General features: G+C 35.4%; 1 protein-coding gene across 10 annotated transcripts in view; it reads left to right on the top strand.

Moving 5' to 3' along the window:
• Positions 1-20,080, top strand: part of tutl (immunoglobulin superfamily member turtle) — a 985,149-nt gene that overhangs the window by 788,695 nt on the left and 176,374 nt on the right. For all 10 annotated transcript variants that reach the window (XM_069819242.1, XM_069819241.1, XM_069819243.1 and 7 more), the window contains one exon: positions 8,848-8,999. In XM_069819242.1, coding sequence (XP_069675343.1) covers positions 8,894-8,999 — 106 coding nt within the window. In that variant the 5' untranslated portion in view covers positions 8,848-8,893. The remainder of the gene's footprint in view (positions 1-8,847; positions 9,000-20,080) is intronic.

The raw sequence follows: 20,080 nt of genomic DNA, 5'->3' as shown, positions 1-20,080 counted from the left end.
AAATAAAACTGTTATTATTGTCTTTCTCACAGTTACATTACTGATCTCATATTTCTTACCTACAATCATGTAGAGTACGGTAGGCCATAAGTTAAACAACAACTTTAATCAACAATGAACAGTTTTCATTCTTGAGCTGAAAATCTTTCTTATTTAGTATGATATAATAGAGCAGTCTAGTACAGTGAAACTTCCCTTAACGGACACTTCCCAATAGCGGACTCCTCTCAATAGCGGACATTTTAAAATCCTCCTGCAAAATAGCATTGGCCCTTATGATAAAATTCTTCCAAATAGCGGACATTCTCAATAACAGACACGGACACTGAACTGTATCTCCCAAAAACAATAAAACTTCCAAATAACGGACAGCGTGAAAAAAAAGAAAAAGACTGTTGTAAATTAAACGGAATTCTTTGCAACAATCATTATCGTGCATTTGAATGTTGTTGTACTTCATTGAAGGTAAGCAGCACAGTTGTTAGTTGTGATACTGTACGTGAGCAGTCCGTACTTTCTTAGTTTGTCAAGTTGAGTGTTCGGAAGTACAGTCACATTAAAAATGTCACAAAAACTTAAACGTTTGTCGCTAAAAGAGAAAGTGGATATTGTAAAGCATAGTGAGAAGGAGAGATTAAGTGTTCGTGAGCTGGTCACAAAGTTTAATGTGGGAAAAACTCAGGTTAGTGAAATTTTGAAAAACAAGGATGTTATTTTAAAATCATACACTGAGAATGCAATTCTAGATTTATTTGTGTGAGGTGAAGTGGTACAGTGACTGATGTTTATTTCATTTACAAAACATTTATTGGTACGATTTCTCTCCGGATGAATACTGTAAACAATCTCACTGTGTACTGTATGTACTGTAAAATATAGTTTTGAATATGTTTGATAAATTTTAATGTACTGTGTATATATATATACATATATATACATATATATACTAACGATTTTTTACATAGCGGACACTTCTCAAGAACGGACATTTAATTTTTCCCCGGCGGTGTCCGCTATTGGGAAGTTTCACTGTATATGCAGTCACGAAGCTCAATACGTAGGGAATACGTATCCATAGACAGTTGCTAACCACTAGGATTGCTACCATCGCCTCATCACAGACAATGCGAAATAGTAACGGCACAGTCTATTGTTCCTAGTACCCCAACAACTCAAGCTTCGTGACTGTATATACTAGACTATGATAATAGCCTAATAAATATACTGCAACGATATCTTTTTAAATTTAAAGCGCACAAGTCTGAAGAAAGACGAAAACATTTGTTATTCATTTACTTACCTATACTTTTAAGTATTAGTAACTATTGCCAGGCGATAGCTGCGTGGTTTAAGACGTCATGCCGTGGACTAGCTATACGGAATGAGCGCTCGTTCGATTCCTCATGGGGGAAAAAAAAATCTTGAATTTTCTTCCAGTGTATGGAACCGTTGTCCACATAGCATCGTGATGAATTTGGGGAGCTACAGTATATAGGCCTAGCTAAATATGGTTTCGTAAGCCAGCTGTAACAGTTGAGGGTATTATAATTGGTGAATGTTACTTATGTCCCGCCCACTATAGGAGACATAGGCCAGTTTTACACTAATCCTAAACATTTAGTGCAGGCAGTCTTTTACATTAGATTTGCGAAAATTGGTTTATAGCGCAACATTGGCAGTGATAAAAGTGTGAAATATTCGGGTGAAAAGAGCGTTGAGCGGCTTCCGCCGACTTTGGAATAGACACCGACGCACTTGAACTGCCAACATAGAAGACAAAAAAATCACACTCAATCGTTTTCACCTTCATCTTGACGGGATAATAAAAGCCTAAACTAACCTAACCTAAGTGCGTCGGTGTCTATTCCAAAATCGGCGGAAGTCGCTCAACGCTCGTTTAACCAATATTCGTTCAGTGGGCGGTGGATACTCTACATTGACCCCATACCTTAATACCATACTGGTTTATGATCGTTCACCTCTGCTGAGGCATGTGGACGTGAAGCCAAAAATCGGCTTTTTGTTCCTCAGTGGGCTATCGCGCAACGTATTTATTGATTTATTTATTTATGTATTTATTTATTTATGTATGTATTATTTACATTTATATATTTATTTAGTTGCTTGTTTATTTTTATCGATTCAGGTATTTTTTTATTTAGTTATGTATTTATTTAGTTATTTATTTATATATATATATTGTTATATATATATATATTTATTTATTTATTCATTAGTTATACATTTATTCACTTACAAGTGCTTATGCTTTATGTATCACGGAAGAACGACTGCGATTGCATAACCAGAAAATAATTTGAAAGAACTGTATTATTTACAGTTGAAGCTGCTACGCTGACGTTGAAATAAAACGACCGAAATGACGAAAAAAGTCGTCAGGTAGGATAGTTGACGTAAGAACGGTAAGAAATCTTGTCCTTCCAAGCTAGCACGCTAGCTCGCGGCTGACTCGTTGCTTAGGGATACGAAATGAAGCGAAAAATGTACAGGTCTATAATTATTACGATTGGAAATGTGGAAATCTACGATACCGGTTACACAAGGTACTACACATTTCATTCATTCATAGTGTTCTATCCAAGAACAGGTCTTTCACTGCAAACCCAGCACTCTCCAGTCTTTCCTATTTTCTGTCTTCCTCTTCGTCTCCTTCTATTATCCACATATCTTAATTTCGTTTATCATCTGATATATTCTTCTGTCCCGAACTCTTCTCCCGTTCACCATTCCTTCCAGTGCATCTTCAGTAGGTAGTTTCTTCTCAACCAGTGACCCAGCCAATTCTTTTTTTATCTTTCTGATCAGTTTCAGGATCATTCTTTCTTCACCTACTCTTTTCAACACAGCTTCATTTTTTATTCTGTCTGTCCACTTCACACGCTCCATTCTTCTCCATATCCACATTTCAAATGCGTCTATTCGTTTCTCTTCATTTCGTCGTAATGTCCATGTCTCTGCTCCATACAATGCCACACTCCACACAAAGCACTTTACTTGTCTCTTCCTCAGTTCTTTTTCCAGAAGTCCTCAGAGAAAAGCTTCCTTTGCCATTGCTATCCTCCTATTGACTTCTTGGCTGCAGCCCATGTTACTGCTTATACTACACCCCAAGTATTTGAAGCTGTCCACTTGCTCTACTGCCTCATTTAGAATTCTCAAGTTTACCTTCTTTACTTTGCTTCCTATGACCATGCCCTTCGTCTTGTTAGCATTTATCTTCATCCCATACTGCTCACAGCTGTCATTTAGCTCCAGTAGCATATTCCTTAGTATCATTTTCTCTTCTGCTAACAACGCCATATCATCGGCAAATCTTATACACTTTATTCTTCTTCCTCCTACTATCACTCCTCCCATGTTCTGAAACCAGTTTTTTACTAAATCCTCCAAGTAGATGTTAAACAAGGTAGGTGATAAAGGGCATCCTTGTCGTACTCCTCTCCCTATTTCACTTCCTTCTGGCATATCTCCTTCTATCCTGACTTTCACTTGTTGTTTCATATAAAGGTTGCTGAACAGCCTTCTGTCTTTCAAAATCACACCAATTTTCTTAACGTTTAAAATGAATTATTTTCTTTTTCTCCCTTTAAAAGCGTTAATATTTGGCAATTTACTCTTTTCTTTCTAGATAAAAACAACGACCTATCGATTAAAGAGTTGTGTGCATTATTCCAGTAACTTGGTCTCTTTTATCGGATTTCCTATAATATCTTTTCTCCACCGTTTAAAAATTCCCTCGTTCTGCCCTCCACACTTCCGGTCGATGCATCACGTGCGTTAAGTTTCATTGTTGGTCGTTAGAACCTGCAGACGCAAAGACATCTCGTGGAGAAACGAGCCTCGTGCATTCTCCATGGTTACTGCTTCTTGAAAACAACTGCAATATCAGTTATGCGCTATCTTCCAAGTTCTCCCCCTATTTCGATAAAGATCAACGTCTGAGAAGAACTAGCGGCAATTAACTGGTTGTAGAAGACTCTGTAGGGGAGAATTGGGTATAGTGAGACAGGGAGAACAGTGAGACATTTTTATTAGATGGTAAATTTTGTTGTTGAAATGTTTGTAACAGTGGAGTTGTATGTTGCATGAGTAAAGTAACAGTATGAATAATTTGAATAATTTTAATTTGCAAAGTAACAGTATTTTCATACTCGATTTGATTCTAGTTATAAAAGTGAGTGATGAAAAAATAATTCGTAATTTTTCACTCTAGAAGTAAAATTTTGGCTTGTGTTTAATGAAGGTTATATTGAATATACAAATTAAATAGAAATATGAATGTTTTGTTACCTAATACTATGGTATTTGACTTTATGTTTGGCAAAATTTCGTCTTTCTTGTTTTGATTTTGAAGTGATGGCGCCATTTTTAAACGAACTATGCGCAAAGGGAACAGTGAGACATGCCATTGAAGGGTACACTGAGACGTCTCACTGCTCCCATTTACCAATGATTTGCAAAAATAAACTCTACATTTACCGGTAACTAACATTAAAAATGAACATACTAGTAACCAATTTAGGAACTATAGCTTAAAATAATGGATACATTACATTTTAATGGTTTCTTAAATAAAAATTATTCACAAAATTTAAGAAAATATTAAAAAATAATAAAGAATTAAATTAAATTCTTATAATTATAAGCTTTATTGTCACCAAAATTTCATTTTATTTTTTCGCAAAAGTTTGAAAAGTCATGGAAAATTCACTTTTCCAAATGTTCCAGATGTTTCAATGGTTTCGAAGTCAGACATCAAAATGATTCTAAATAAGCCTACAGAACATGGAAAAATAAAGAGACAGCAAGCTTTCTTTTCTTTCGAAATAAATGTAAATCATTACAATGTCCGTTAATAGGCACTGTGGTGTCTCATTGTACCCTCCTGAATGGGAACAGTGAGACATTTGCATTTTTTTTTTGACAAACACGCATTGTATATTATGTCCTTTATCTATTAACATTTTTGTTTATGTATTATTGTACTCCATGTTTTAATGTATAATTCTTTTGCACTTAATTTTTAAAAATACTTGAAATTTCACTTGCATACATGTCTTAATATTTTGTGTCTCACTGTACCCCACTACTCCCCTACTCGAGCGTTGATGTGACTGTCTCTCTGAACGCATTTACATCCCCATATAAGGCTCGCCCCATTTCTGAGGCTGATCATTTGCGAACTGAATTTCGTTATGTAAACTTTGAAGTGGAATAGAGGAGGTAACGTCGTTGCCAGGGGAGATAATTTTTGCGATATGCGTCTGACTGCTAAACGGTGTGAAATGTTATTAATTTTTAGCATAACTACGTTCAGTGAACAGTTCGAGATACAAATTTACAGAGTTAATGTAGCAAGGGATGCCCGTAGAATTCAAATGCAACGTTGCCAAGTACGTGACTTACATTTCTCTAAGCTTTTGTGTTCATTTTAACTGCAGAAGTTTGAAAATAATTTCTGGTTATTATCAACCGTTTATTGAGACTGTCTCCTATATTTCTCGACATTTTGCAGATTCCAACGTTATGGATGTATTGACTGAAACTTAAAGAATCCAGCAGAGTAGACTACTCTTATGTCTGGAGAGATTCGCTGGTGCATGTGGATGTGTCCAAACGGATGGTCTCTTGGTTAGCCGTTGGAACTGAGACTCGAGGATTTAAACCCGGCCGAAGACTATGAAATGCTTAGCACGGCTTTCTATGGGAAGGAAGTAAAGCTGTGGGTCCCGTGTCACAGTTTTACGGCAAGTAGAGGATAGATGGTTACAGCCAAAATTTGTGGGCAACTTTCCACCCACGTTGAGATTCAACGCTGAATAACTTCTAGTTAGAAGCTGGTTAAATAAAATACCACCACCACTACTACTGCTAGTACTACTGCTACTACTACTATTACTACTACTATTACTACTACTGCTACTGCTACTACTACTACTGCTACTGCTGCTGCTACTACTGCTGCTACTACTATTACTACTACTGCTGCTACTACTACTATTACTACTACTACTATTACTACTACTGCTACTACTATTACTGCTACTACTGTTACTGCTACTATTACTACTACTGCTAGTACTACTGCTACTACTACTACTGCTGCTGCTAGTACTGCTACTCCTGCTGCTACTACTACTACTACTACTACTACTACAACTACTATTACTACTACTGCTACTACTACTATTACTACTACTCCTACTACTACTATTACTACTGCTACTACTACTATTACTACTACTACTACTACTACCCAATACGATCAATGAATCGATTGACAAGTTAAATTGTGACCTAGCCACTGTCTCCACTTGGGCGGCCAATTTCGGACTCGCACTTAATCCAAGTAAGATTCAAGCCATAATTATTGGACATAAGCGTTTAGTTAACTCCCTTAATAACAGTAATCTTTCAGTTGTTACCCTTAACAACACGCTAATCCCTTATTCATCTGTCGTAAAAAATCTTGACTTCTTTTTTGATAATAATCTGAGTTGGAATTTTCAAGTTAAAGAAACGATAAAAAAAATCTGTTCCTCCATTCACTGTTAGAGTCGCTTGAGAAACTTCTTGCCCCAGCAACTAAAACTTACCCTAGTACAAACCCTAGTAATGCCGCACTTCGATTATTGTGACGTTTTTTAAGTGACCTAAGTTCTGAACTGTCAGTCAAGTTACAGCGAGCTCAGAATATGTGCGTCAGATACGTGTGCAACATCCGACGATATGATCACATATCACCGTCCTTCGCAAGTCTCTCGTGGCTCCGACTTAAAGAACGCAGAACTATACACTCTTTGTCTTTACTCTTTCGAATTCTGCACACCTTAACACCAAATTACCTTTCGTCTCGTTTCTCTTATCTATACTCTAACCACGACGTAAATACCAGATCACTTATCTGTGGCACGCTAAATATACCTCTTCATAGAACATCTTGTTATTCCTCATCTTTTACAGTATCCACCTCGCGTCAATGGAATTCCTTGTCACAAAGTATCAGGGGCTGCAAGACAACAAACACCTTTAAGAACAGCTTAAAAGATAACCTTATTAGCATTTCACTCCAATCATACTGATTTAAACTATCACTGACTACATTGTTACTTCTTTCTTTAGACATCATCCTGATTGTGCTGTATTTTAAAAATTGTCTCATAATAATCTCTTTCTATTATCTAATATCATTTGAAATATATTAATATTCTATGTATTTTAGTTTAATTCTGCTACACAGTTTATTTCAGTGTTTAATTAATAGTTCATAATATTTTGTTGTTTAATTCGTAAATAACTCTTGTATACATGTAACTCTCATCTAAATCAAATTGTTGAATTCTTTGTAAGTTCATGCATATGTATATACACTTTTTGCTGGTTGAGTGGAAGAGAAGGCCTTACGGCCTTAACTCTGCCAGCTAAAATAAATTATTATTATTATTATTATTATTACTACTACTACTACTACTACTGCTACTACTATTACTGCTACTACTACTACTGCCACTACTACTACTACTACTGTTGCTGCTACTACTACTGCTGCTACTACTATTGCTACTACTGCTATTGCTACTACTGCTGCTACTACTACTACTACTGTTACTGCTACTACTACTACTACTACTACTACCACTACCACCATCACGACTACTAATACTACTACTACTACTACTACTGCTACTACTAATGCTACTACTGCTACTACTACTCTGTTATTGCTACTACTACTACTACTACTACTATTACTACTGCTGCTACTACTACTACTACTATACTACTACTACTACAGTGGGATCGAGAAGTTCCTCCACAGCTCTATTAGTTCTTCGAACAGTTGACTAAACAATATTTATTTATTTATGCGCGTGTTTTATTATGCACTTGTATATTTATTCATTCATTTAAAGTTTTTGTTACCTGCCGTATAAACTAAGTTTTATTCCATTATGTTGAAATTCTTCGTAGCACGAATGCGCGAATCCAGAAATGCTTATAGAGTGTTAGTTAGGGGGCCGGAAGGAAAAAGGCCTTTGGGGAGGCCGAGACGTAGATGGGAGGATAATATTAAAATGGATTTGAGGGAGGTGGGGTATGATGATAGAGACTGAATTAATCTTGCACAGGATAGGGACCGATGACGGGCTTACATGAGGGCGGCAATGAACCTCCGGGTTCCTTAAAATCCATAAGTAAGTAAGTATGTTGAAATTATTCTGTCCGCTTTTGAATGAATATCTTTAAGTTCTTGCAAATTTTTATTTATGAAGAACACTCTGCATTTCTTTAACGAGGGTCTTTCTGCTAGTTGTATTCATTTCTATGTTCGTGACTACTTTGTCGATCTATTTTTCTGCTACCTTTTACCAATCTTAAGAAGCATATTTATATCGTTTAGAACTTTGCTATTTATTTTTTTTTTTGGTTATTGTTTATTATTTGTTATTTAATGACTCTGTATCAGCTGCTGGGTTATTTGGCGTCTGTGATGTCGAGGATTTGGCGTAGATTACCTGACATTCTCCTTACGGTTGAGGAAAACGTTGGAAAAATCAAACTAAGTAATGAGTCCGAGAGCGGCTCGGAATTTATATATTGTCCAACTCCATATAATAAAGTTGTAACAGCTGATACTTCACAAGACACTTATAAATTGTGTTAATAAAAGCCTTTCCTGCGTTGTTTACTGCGTACTTGTATTAATGAGGTAGTATTTAGTTCTAGAGGTGATGAATTCTTTATGTAACCCGAGTAGAAATGTCTTATACGTCCATGAAAGTATTAAGACGTGTCTAACTGGAAAACATGTGTTGTGTGTTGCAGGTGATGGTGTTGCTGGCGCTCTAACAGTGACTATGGAAACAGAGGGATGGGCTTGCGCGCGGACCAAGTGGTCAAGTGGTGTCGCCAGGCAGTGACCTTACTCCTCACGCTTGCCTTCTCTCATGTGTGTCTGCTGTTACTCGCCACCCCAGGTAATATCACATTCCGTTCCTTCATTCCCCGAAGGAGTAAATCGCTGACGGCTACTGTACAAGACTGTGATTTCAGTAGGACATTACAGGTTCTTCGTTGGGAGCCTCAGGGACGTTTCATCGCCAGAAAAGAACTATACTTACTTACTGGCTTTTAAGGAACCCGGAGGTTCATTGCCGCCCTCACATAAGCCCGCCATCGGTCCCCCTATCCTGAGCAAGATTAATCCAGTCTCTATCATCATATCCAATCTCCCTCAAATCCATTTTATATTATCTTCCCATCTCGGCCTCCCTAATGGTTTTTTTTCCCGCCGGCCTCCCAACTAACATTCTATATGCATTTCTGGATTCGACCATACGTGCTACATGCTCTGCTCATCTCAAACGTCTGGATTTAATGTTCCTAATTATGTCAGGTGAAGAATACAATGCGTGCAGTTCTGTGTTGTGTAACTTTCTCCATTCTCCTGTAACTTCATCCCTCTTAACCCCAAATATTTTCCTAAGCACCTTATTCCCAAACACCCTTAACCTATGTTCCTCTCTCAAAGTGAGAGTCCAAGTTTCACAACCATAAAGAACAACCGGTAATATAACTGTTTTATAAATTCTAACTTTCAGATTTTTTGACAGCAGACTGGATGATAAAAGCTTCTCAACCGAATAATAACAGGCATTTCCCATATTTATTCTGCGTTTAATTTCCTCCCGAGTATCATTTATATCTGTTACTGTTGCTCCAAGATATTTGAACTTCTCCACCTCTTCGAAAGATAAATTTCCAATTTTTATATTGCCATTTCGCACAATATTCCCGTCACGAGACATAATCATATACTTTGTTTTTTTTCGGAATTTACTTCCAAACCTATTTCTTTACTTGCTTCCAGTAAAATCCTCGTATTTTCCCTAATCGTTTGTGGATTTTCTCCTAACATATTCATGTCATCCGCATAGACAAGCAGCTGATTAACCCGTTCAATTCCAAACCCTCTCTGTTATCCTGGACTTTCCTAATGGCATACTCTAGAGCAAAGTTAAAAAGTAAAGGTGATAGTGCATCTCCTTGCTTTAGCCCATGGTGAATTGGAAATGTATCTGACAGAAACTGACCTGTACGAACTCTGCTGTACGTTTCACTGAGACACATTTTAATTAATCGAACTAGTTTCTTGGGAATATCAAATTCAATAAGAATATCATATAAAACTTCTCTCTTAACAGAGATATATGCCTTTTTGAAATCCATGAATAACTGATGCACTGTACCCTTATACTCCCATTTTTTCTCCATTATCTGTCGAATACAAAATATCTGGTCAATAGTTGATCTATTACGCCTAAAACCACACTGATGAACTATAATCTTCTTTAACTTAAAAAGTCATCTTTCCATATTTATTTACTAAGAGATGTTTCTGTGTTAATTTTCCTTTCATATGTTAATTGATTAGGTATGGAAATGGTATTTAATTCTCATCTTACAGCAATATCAGTCGTGCTGAATAAATCGTTTTTCAGCCCTAAGTTGTCATGTCTGCGGTCATTACACAGCTGGGGAATCATTGCCCTGTATATCGAATATCCTGATTTTATTCCTTTGCAGCTTTCTCGTATTTCACGAAGGGGCATTGACCTTGCCTGCGCGTGACATCTTACAAACCGCTGCTTGACATATGTAATTGTATATTGGCGTAGGTTTTCGCAGCAGTTGCCAGGAGAATATCTCAACTGCTCTGGTTTCAGCACAACCGAGTTGTCCCCTTTTCTATCTGGTCTTGAGCTTCATAGGACATAGAGCTCTGAAGCTACATCTTTGACACTTGTTAGCAATGGCATAAACAGAGTGTACTTTACGAATATACTTGTCTTATGTTTAGACGAGTATTTTCCCTGGACCAAATATACAGGGCTTTCATTTCAAAACTTCCCAGTCTAAATAACTAATTATTTAAATTGAATTCAATTTAAACAAAAAACACGTCAATTTAGATATTGAGGGGGAAGTATGAAATCAGGCTTAATTGTATTTTAGATTTCACCCCCACCCCAGCCACTCCTACTTTGAAATTTCAAATGGCACCCCTATAATCTTGATCGAGTTTAATAATTTAATTATATTTAGGTATGACTATTATTATTATTATTATTACATAATTATTTTATTGATGTGTTGGGAAGATAAAAAGAATTGTCATTGTATTATATTAATTGTGTATTGTATTGTATTGTATTGTATTATGTTTCGTTTATTGCAATGTAATGATTTTATATCATACTGGTTGAGTGGAATGGCTTAACTCTGCTAGTTAAAATAAACCATTATTATTATTATTATTATTATTATTATTATTATTATTATTATTATTATTATTATACTTAAATATGAAAGAGCATTGAATTGTTTATACACCTCATTCATTTGTTTTCACATCCTTTGTTTTCTATCGTCGCATACCAATCTGTATTTTTGTTATTACCAGTTGATTGTAGGATAAAAACACAGTTTATTTTGTGTAATTTCCTAAAATTTAATCAGTAAGAATAGTTTATGTTCTCTCTTGAAGGCTATTATACCATTTTAAAATAATTTAATACACAAACACAACTATTACATGAAATGCTCAATAAGTTTTTGTAGCTTTATTCTCTTCAGCTCTAATCAACAATAACAAGAATCCAGGTTGTCAGGCGACGAAAGAAAACAAAAGATGCGAAAACAAATTAATGAAGTGTATAAACAATTGAATACTCTTTCATATTTCAGTATAAAAATATAGGGATGCAATTTGAAATTTCAAAGTGGGGAGGCTGGGGGTGGGGGTGAAATCTAAAACGCAATTAAACCTGGTTTCAAACTTCCCCCTCAATATCTTAAATTGACGTGTTTTTTTGTTTAAACCGAATTCAATTTAAATAATTTGTTATTTAGACTGGGAAGTTTTGAAAAGAAAGCCCTGTATAATACAAATAGAATAAAAATTAATCATCACTTACAGTCGACACCGAACTAAAGCATAATAATTAAGTTTAAAAGTACTGTTTTTTTTTTTTACTGTTTTGGGCGTTTCTTGCGCCACTGATGGTGAAAAAGAGAGAAAAATCAAAACGTTCCTTGCGTCTGTGGTAGTAGAAAAGAGAATAACGATTTTAGTGTGTTAACATTAAAAAAAAAGAAACATCATTTTTTTAATTTTTACATAGTAAAATCGTTTATTTATTTATTTGTTTATTTATTTATTTAAATAACTTAATAGTTAATCAATGATTATATAAGTGTTTTAGTTGGTTATTTAACGACGCTGTATCAACCACGAGGTTATTTAGCGTCGATGGGATTGGTGATAGCGAGATGAGACCGAGGATTCTCCATAGATTAGCCTACCTGACATTTGCTTTACGGTTAGGGAAAACCTCGAAAGAAACCCAACCAGGTAATAGCCCAAGCGGGAATCGAACACGCGCCTTAACACAACTCCGAATCGACAGGCAAGCACCTTAACCGACTGAGATACGCCGCTGGCTATGTAAGTGTTAAAGGAGTGTATACAATAATGAGAACCACTGCTCTAAAATAACGTGCAAACTGGGTCAGCGTTGATAATAATTGGCTATCATATGACTGTCATCCTGTTCTCTCCCTAGCTGAGTCCGGAAAGGTACAGAATTAATTGTAATCACCCGTGTGGGATATCTCACCCGGGGGTGAAATGAGTGTAAACTGTCTTTCCTGTGATAAGAGGGCGCGTCGTTATCTTCTTGTGTGAACTCATCGCAGATAAAATCACATCGTCGATCATCCCCTGGTCATCACCAGCAATTATCTGCGGACATTATTCATGCGTAACAGAATCACCAGCAATCATCTCCGACTCGGTCGTGCAGCCTCGTAATTAACTCCTATTATCAACGTCATCTATCATTTTCAGCGATCGGTTTGCTCCCCGCGTTTTCTGATAGTTACACCTCGTTAAATCGTTATTTTCAGACTGGTTTCAGAGAAGGAAAAAACTTTATGGAGTTGTGTCTACATTGCATTACATTTTGTCCAATACTGTATAATGTTTAAACATATTTTTTTGGCACATCGTACTTTTTAACAACCTTACCGATGTTGTTGGTAGGCCTTGTAAGTTAAACTTATAACACACGTGCGGTAAAGTAAATAAATCAAAACAATTGTTTTATTTATTTACCTAAAAGTTACAAACCACTATGTGGTATAAGGAAGTTACTAAATGTCTTATTATATCTATACTCTTTCCAAATTAATTTATTGGAGTGGAGATTCGTGAGAAAACAGGAATTAATGTAGATAAGATGTAAGCATGAAGATTCGTAAGAAAACAGGAATTAATGTAGATAAGATGTAAGCTTGAAGATTCGTAAGAAAACAGGAATTAATGTAGATAATATGTAAGCGTGAAGATTCGTAAGAAAACAGGTATTAATGTAGATAAGATGTAAGCGTGAAGATTCGTAAGAAAAAAGCAGGAATTAATGTAGATAAGATGTAAGCATGAAGATTCGTAAGAAAATAGGAATTAATGTAGATAAGATGTAAGCGTGAAAACCTTTCTGACTACTTCCGGTTGTTGCTCTGAGCGCCACTCGTGGGGTCGTGACTGAACGCGGAAACATCCATGTACATGGAGTGAAATACTTATTCATGCATTAATCTATACCGGTATGCAGTTTACTTACACTGATAATATATAATTAATATGTCACCTACAAACATTTCCTATATGTTATTTATTTCTATTGATGTATAATTAATGTGTCACCTACCTACTTATTTGAAGACAAAGCTAAACTTTCTATAATTTATTTTATTACAACATTTTCACAATCGCCGTGAATAATAACAAATGAATAACACCTAGCGACAAAAACGAATTATAACAAATGATATCTATCGACAAATAACAAACGGCGATCACACATGAAAATGTTAGCGTCTAAAAACAAACTATTTATTTAATTAAGAATGATTAATAATAGGCCTACTTTATTTTTATTAAGATCGGCCAAAAATAGTATGCAATACATGTGTTAAGTGCGTAACAGAATCTCGGAAATAGAGAAGACTCGACTTCGTCTCATCTTTGACTTTTTCTCGATCCTGTTATAACAAATACCTTACCATAATAATAATACCGGACAGCTAACAGTTCTGCGCGCGAACGACGCTGGTGCTGCTACCTAGGCGGCCGGTGTGGCGATATTCGCGAAACAAGCTGTAATCAACTGCAATGTATATTGTTGCTGGGTTAGTTAATAGTTTTATTAATTAGTGCTGTGTTAAAATGTCAGGGTGTATGTGTGCTGTTTATAATTGCTACAAAATTACAGCATTACAAATTGCTCCAAATCGTACTTTCGATTTCCGAGGGATCATAAAACGTGAGTCAACAACATTCTTTAGTAGGCCTAATTCCTCCGTTTTTGTGTTGATAGAAAAATACAAATTAGCTTTTTTATTTAAACCTAGTAAATGAATAGAAATTAAAATGTATTGGATATTTTATGGTTTTATCAAATTAAGTTTTATTGTTGTCCACATGGCTTTACTTATTATTACAAGCCTTATTATTACAAGCATCAGATTGCTATCAATTTTATCTTTGCAGTTGTCAGCAATGCGTGTATAAAGCATTATTGTAAATTCATTCTTAATGTCAGAATTGATTTTGTCTTACTAAACCAAAGAAAAAATATGTAACAATTAATTCCGAAAGTAATATGAAGTATGCAATATTTCTCATAATATGCAACTTTGATATAATAATTTTACATTAAATACTATTCAACAATTCTTATGTGTTTCAATAATTATTCCACATTAGTAACTCACTTTTTAAACAATAGTCCGAATCCCGCTATGTTAATATTTGTATATGTGGACGTAATTCCATCCCGCTCCGCTAGATGTCAGGTCCGCGATATTTCGCACTCACGTCAATGCTGCTATAGTCCCATCGCTCTTATTTCCGGCAGCCAATCACGTTTCAGGTCGGCTACATTTAAACGTGTGCGTCTTGTCATTCGCTATTGATGATGTAATGAATTTCCTAAGGCTCGATAAATACTTAATACAATCGCCCGCCATTTTGGCTCTTTCGTTGGCGTTCGCAGAAATCACACGAGGACATTATTTGCCGCTCAATTATTTGCTCAATTACAGTGCGTTTGATTTATTATCATAGGAGCTACGACATGATAATGTTTAACGGTGTGGCAAATATATTCCTCGTATGGTAGCTCGGCAACGAAAGAACAAAAATGGCGAACGATACTATCTACCTAGACTTTATAGAGCCTTCACTTCCTAAGACATAAGCAAAGGGGAGGAGACACACCGAAAATAATAGCGACACGACATAGTGTACAGCTGTCCGGTATTATTATAGTAAGGTATTTATTTGGTTATAATGCGTTTACCACGCTTGTATCACAATATAGGATAGTGCGTAAAGTTGCATTTTACCTACTATTATCAGTGCCTAACGTGAGTCTCTAAAACACTAGCGTGTAAAAAACGTAAGTAATCACTTTAGGCACTGCTCTTCATTTTCATTTGAAGCTAAAATCATGTAGAATAAATAAGTGTACAAATTTATAAAAAAAAAAAAATACATGCAGTGGTCGTCAAGTTATTTAATATTTTGTAAAAACGTGCAACTGTATGAAACCTCTTAAATTACCCCACCTTCGTCACCATCACGTAGTTTTAAAGCCGATGTTGTAGGCTGCGAATATAAAATTTGAAAGTGTTAACAAACGTGCTCTTCTGCTGGCGAAATGTCAGTCCGTAGACCGACTTTGTATGTTCTGCTATGATTTCTTCGGTGTTTGCAAGCATGAATAGAAATGTGTGCTAAAAGATGTTCATAAATGCTATTTCTGTAGCGGCGGGGCGTTGTAGCTCTGCTGTTTTAAATGCATTAGGTTGGTACCTCTGCTGACAGGCTTTCAATTGGGCTAACGCCTTGATGTACATTGTTATGCGACCTCACAATAACGCGAAAGCATTCGATCGAAGCTTGCACTGCTTCATTATTTTAATGGATGAGACTGTTTTGTGTTCTGCCTTTCAATTCGTTCAGTGCCAAGTCTTCTTCTTCTTGTTCTTTTTCTCACTGAGTACAATCTGCATAGAAAACTAGTTCACAGCTAAATTAATCATAGGCAGAAGTAAGAGGAGAAATATGGATTTGTAATTAATTCCTGTCATTTGTTTTATATGCGAAGTTATCCTAAGCAGGTATGTGAAATGAATCAACCAGTCATCAATCAAATTTATTTATTTATTTATTTACTTTTACTGGCAGTTTTAATAAAAACTAAGAAAAGGGTTGTTGGACTTTATGGACATGGTATAGAATACGGTAAGTGACTTTGAAATAGGGCAAATCGCAATATAGCGAACGTAGAAGCTCCGCCCACGATCCCTTCCACTTTTCCCCTCCTAGCTCACCAGACACTCTACGTGATAGGCGAGTGTTGTGTCGAATCCACATTTCATGTGGGTGGGGATAACTTCCCCTACTAGCGTTCGCTATATTGCGATTCATCCTTGAAATATTTATATACACAATCAATTAATATGAAAATTTCGCACACAATCTTCGGAAATGTTAATCCGTTTATCAAATTCACACAGAAACCGCAAACGGTAGTCACTTCATTCAATAAAAAAAAAAACAAATCTATTGAATACAATGCACACATTCTGAATACTTAGCTTGGATGATTTTATTCAAAGTAAACTTGAGCTATACAAGTGAAAAATATTGTCATATAGCTATTTTCTTAATGATTAGCGGTCATATCATATAATAATTTAAAATGGAATAATCATATTCATTATATTTGTAATAAATTACGTAAAACAATATATTACTTTGTTGTTCTAAGAAATATTTTGTCAATTAACTGTTTACGTATAATTTATTTATCATTATTTCAATCTACATTTATGTATGGTATTATAGGTTGGGGTGGAACTTATAAATCCAACCTTTATCCGTTAATTTTACTACAGAAAAAAGTATTAAAAATTTGTTTAAAAAAGCAGAAATATTACCCAACTGAATTGTTGTTTAAACACTTCAAAGTTTTCAATATTAAACAAATGTGTTATTTCATTTTATTAAAATATTTTCATAGAAATTTTAATAACTTTGAAAGCTATATACATAAATATAGTACTAAAAATATGAATTCTCTGCTTTTGTGTAAAACCAATGCAGCTTTTTATCATAGCATGAGTCCCAGATTATTAAACAAATTTTATTTCAATATTATTTTAACCACGAATCCTCTCCAAATTAATAAAAAAAAATAAAAAAAAACATTTGTGTTGGGGTTTAAACACATTAAACACTATTTAATCTGTATTCACTCTCAATTTTAATTTTATTTTTGTCTGTATTGGAATCCCCTCCTGAGCACGAGTCTTACTCATTCAGGAGTGGGCTAGTTTATCTTTCATTGTATTTATTAATTTGTATTCATTTCAAACTTACTAGCAATAAAATAATAGTACATTATGCAACGAGCCTATAATGATAGTAATTAAGAATCGAGTATGGATATTTATGAAACGAGCGCAAGCGAGTTTCATAATTTTCATACGAGCTTCTTAATTACCATTATAGGCGAGTTTCATACGACTTTTTATGCTCGACCGTATTTCTAACTTGAAATTACCGGTATTCAGATTATACATTTTATTTGTAACCGACAAGATCGGAAGTGACCTTGTTCTAGGTCGTGAATTGTGAGATGTGCGCAGACGCGAAAGTATTGATTTTTTCCGAGGAACAATAATGTCATTGACCTTGGCGTAGTCCCGTTAAACTTGATAATATTATAACCTTGATTATTGAATTCGACATTGAAAAACGAGACGACAAATTGAATTTATTTGAATATTATTTACAATTAACGCTAATTATTATAGTAACAGAACATAACCTTCTCCGACAGTATTGGATTTCCAGCCTCCGTGACTTTTCGCTAATTCTCTTTCGATTGCATATCCGAGAATAATCGATACTTGCGGTTTTATAACGGTAGAAAGCTGACCTGTCATTGGCTGAACAGTTGTAACCTGAGTCGTCATTGGCTGAAAGACCTGACCTTTAATGAGTATGTGTACTTTAATGACATGCATTAAAGGACTGCTACCAGGTGTATAATTACTACATTTCGGCATGGTCGAGCATAAATAAATAAAATAAATATATATGTAATTAATACCAAATTAAAATAAATGGATCATAGCCACTTCTTACGAGATGGACGGAACTGTTCCTGAAATTCACAAACCGGAATTCCGTTTCTGACATCTCGGGTCCATTTCGAGCCCTGAAGAGAAACAAAATTTTAAAAGAGAAAGGAAATAAAATAGAGAAATAGTATGAAGAATTGATAAGAGAAGAGAAAACGGAAAAAGAAGAAGAAATAACGTGACAGAAAAAGCAAAGAAAGACACATCTAGAACTTATTTAATTTATTTTCATTTCACGTTTCTTTACCCAACCTGCCTCAACCCTACAATAGGTTGCGACCTACATTTCGGAAACTACTGCCCTAGACATTACGTCGACTCGCGTTTCTGTTACAACGTGTTGAATCGTTTTGTTTTTTTTTTTTTTTATCACCATTTCCCATACATAACTTTTATGTATTTTGAAACAATAAAAAATAAAAATAAGAGTTTAACTTTTTCAACCTTCAATAATAAGCAATCGTATTCCTGTATATAAAAAAGAAACTTTATGGATTATAAAACGACTTCATAAACAATAATTTCGAGAAGTTCGATGAAGCTGGTGTAATAAAACCACTTGTGAGCAGGAAGCCCCCAGTGTTACGACAGCGCCGTATCTCTTTGATCACAAAACTCAAAACAATGCGCGCAGAATTCCAAGCAAGATGCTGGCGTCTCGCATTTCACAGACTGTAACGAGGTGACTGCTGTCACCGAGCCACTCTGATTTCAGTTACTGGAGCAGGAGGTGGAATGGGGGACGCAGACGAGTTTAAAGGTCAAATGACAAGCTACAACAGAACACCGCCTTCTCTCGGAATTGTAGATACGCGCGGAGAGTGCAAGAATTCCGCATTACTTCACTAGGAGAGAGAGATCTTTAAATTTTGCTGCTGTGAAGAGAAGTGGCACAGCGTCTGTATATAGAGCTATCGTCTTCCCAGTACACTTCCTGTATGCTCAGGCTGAAGGGGAAGGGGGAGAATAATCCCTATTATCTGCTGTTGTGAAGTCTAATGTGAACAGTCAATTGAAGAGATCGGAGAGTCGGTACTCGGTTCTCATATAGCTTTCAAAGTCATCAGTGTGTTTGTTATTTTGGAATGTCACCGTAATACAACCACTGTTGTCTGCGTCCTACACAGAATTGTGATAGATAAAACAGTCTATTGAACTATTACTACACTGCAATAGACAAAACTCTTACTACACTGCAGTAAATGAAACTCTTACTACCCTGCAGTAGATAAAACAGTCTATTTCAACTCTTACTACACTGCAGTAAATGAAACTCTTACTATACTGCAGTAGATAAAACTCTTAATACACTGCAGTAAATGAAACTCTTACTACACTGCAGTAGGTAAAACTCTTAATACACTGCAGTAAATGAAACTCTTACTATACTGCAGTAGGTAAAACTCTTAATACACTGCAGTAAATGAAACTCTTACTACACTGCAGTAGGTAAAACTCTTAATACACTGCAGTAAATGAAACTCTTACTACTCTGCAGTAGGTAAAACTCTTAATACACTGCAGTAAATGAAACTCTTACTATACTGCAGTAGGTAAAACTCTTAATACACTGCAGTAAATGAAACTCTTACTGCACTGCAGTAGGTAAAACTATTACTACTTTGTAGTAGATAAAACAATCTATTTGAACTCTTACTACACTGCAGTAGATAAAACTATTACTACTTTGTAGTAGATAAAACAGTCTATTTGAACTCTTACTACAATGCAGTAGATAAAACTATTACTACTTTGTAGTAGATAAAACAGTCTATTTAAA

Source organism: Periplaneta americana, chromosome 2 (genome assembly GCF_040183065.1).
Source record: "Periplaneta americana isolate PAMFEO1 chromosome 2, P.americana_PAMFEO1_priV1, whole genome shotgun sequence".
Lineage (NCBI taxonomy): Eukaryota > Metazoa > Arthropoda > Insecta > Blattodea > Blattidae > Periplaneta > Periplaneta americana.
The sequence above is the reverse complement of the archived record's forward strand: the minus strand, read 5'-3'. Positions and strand labels throughout refer to the sequence as shown.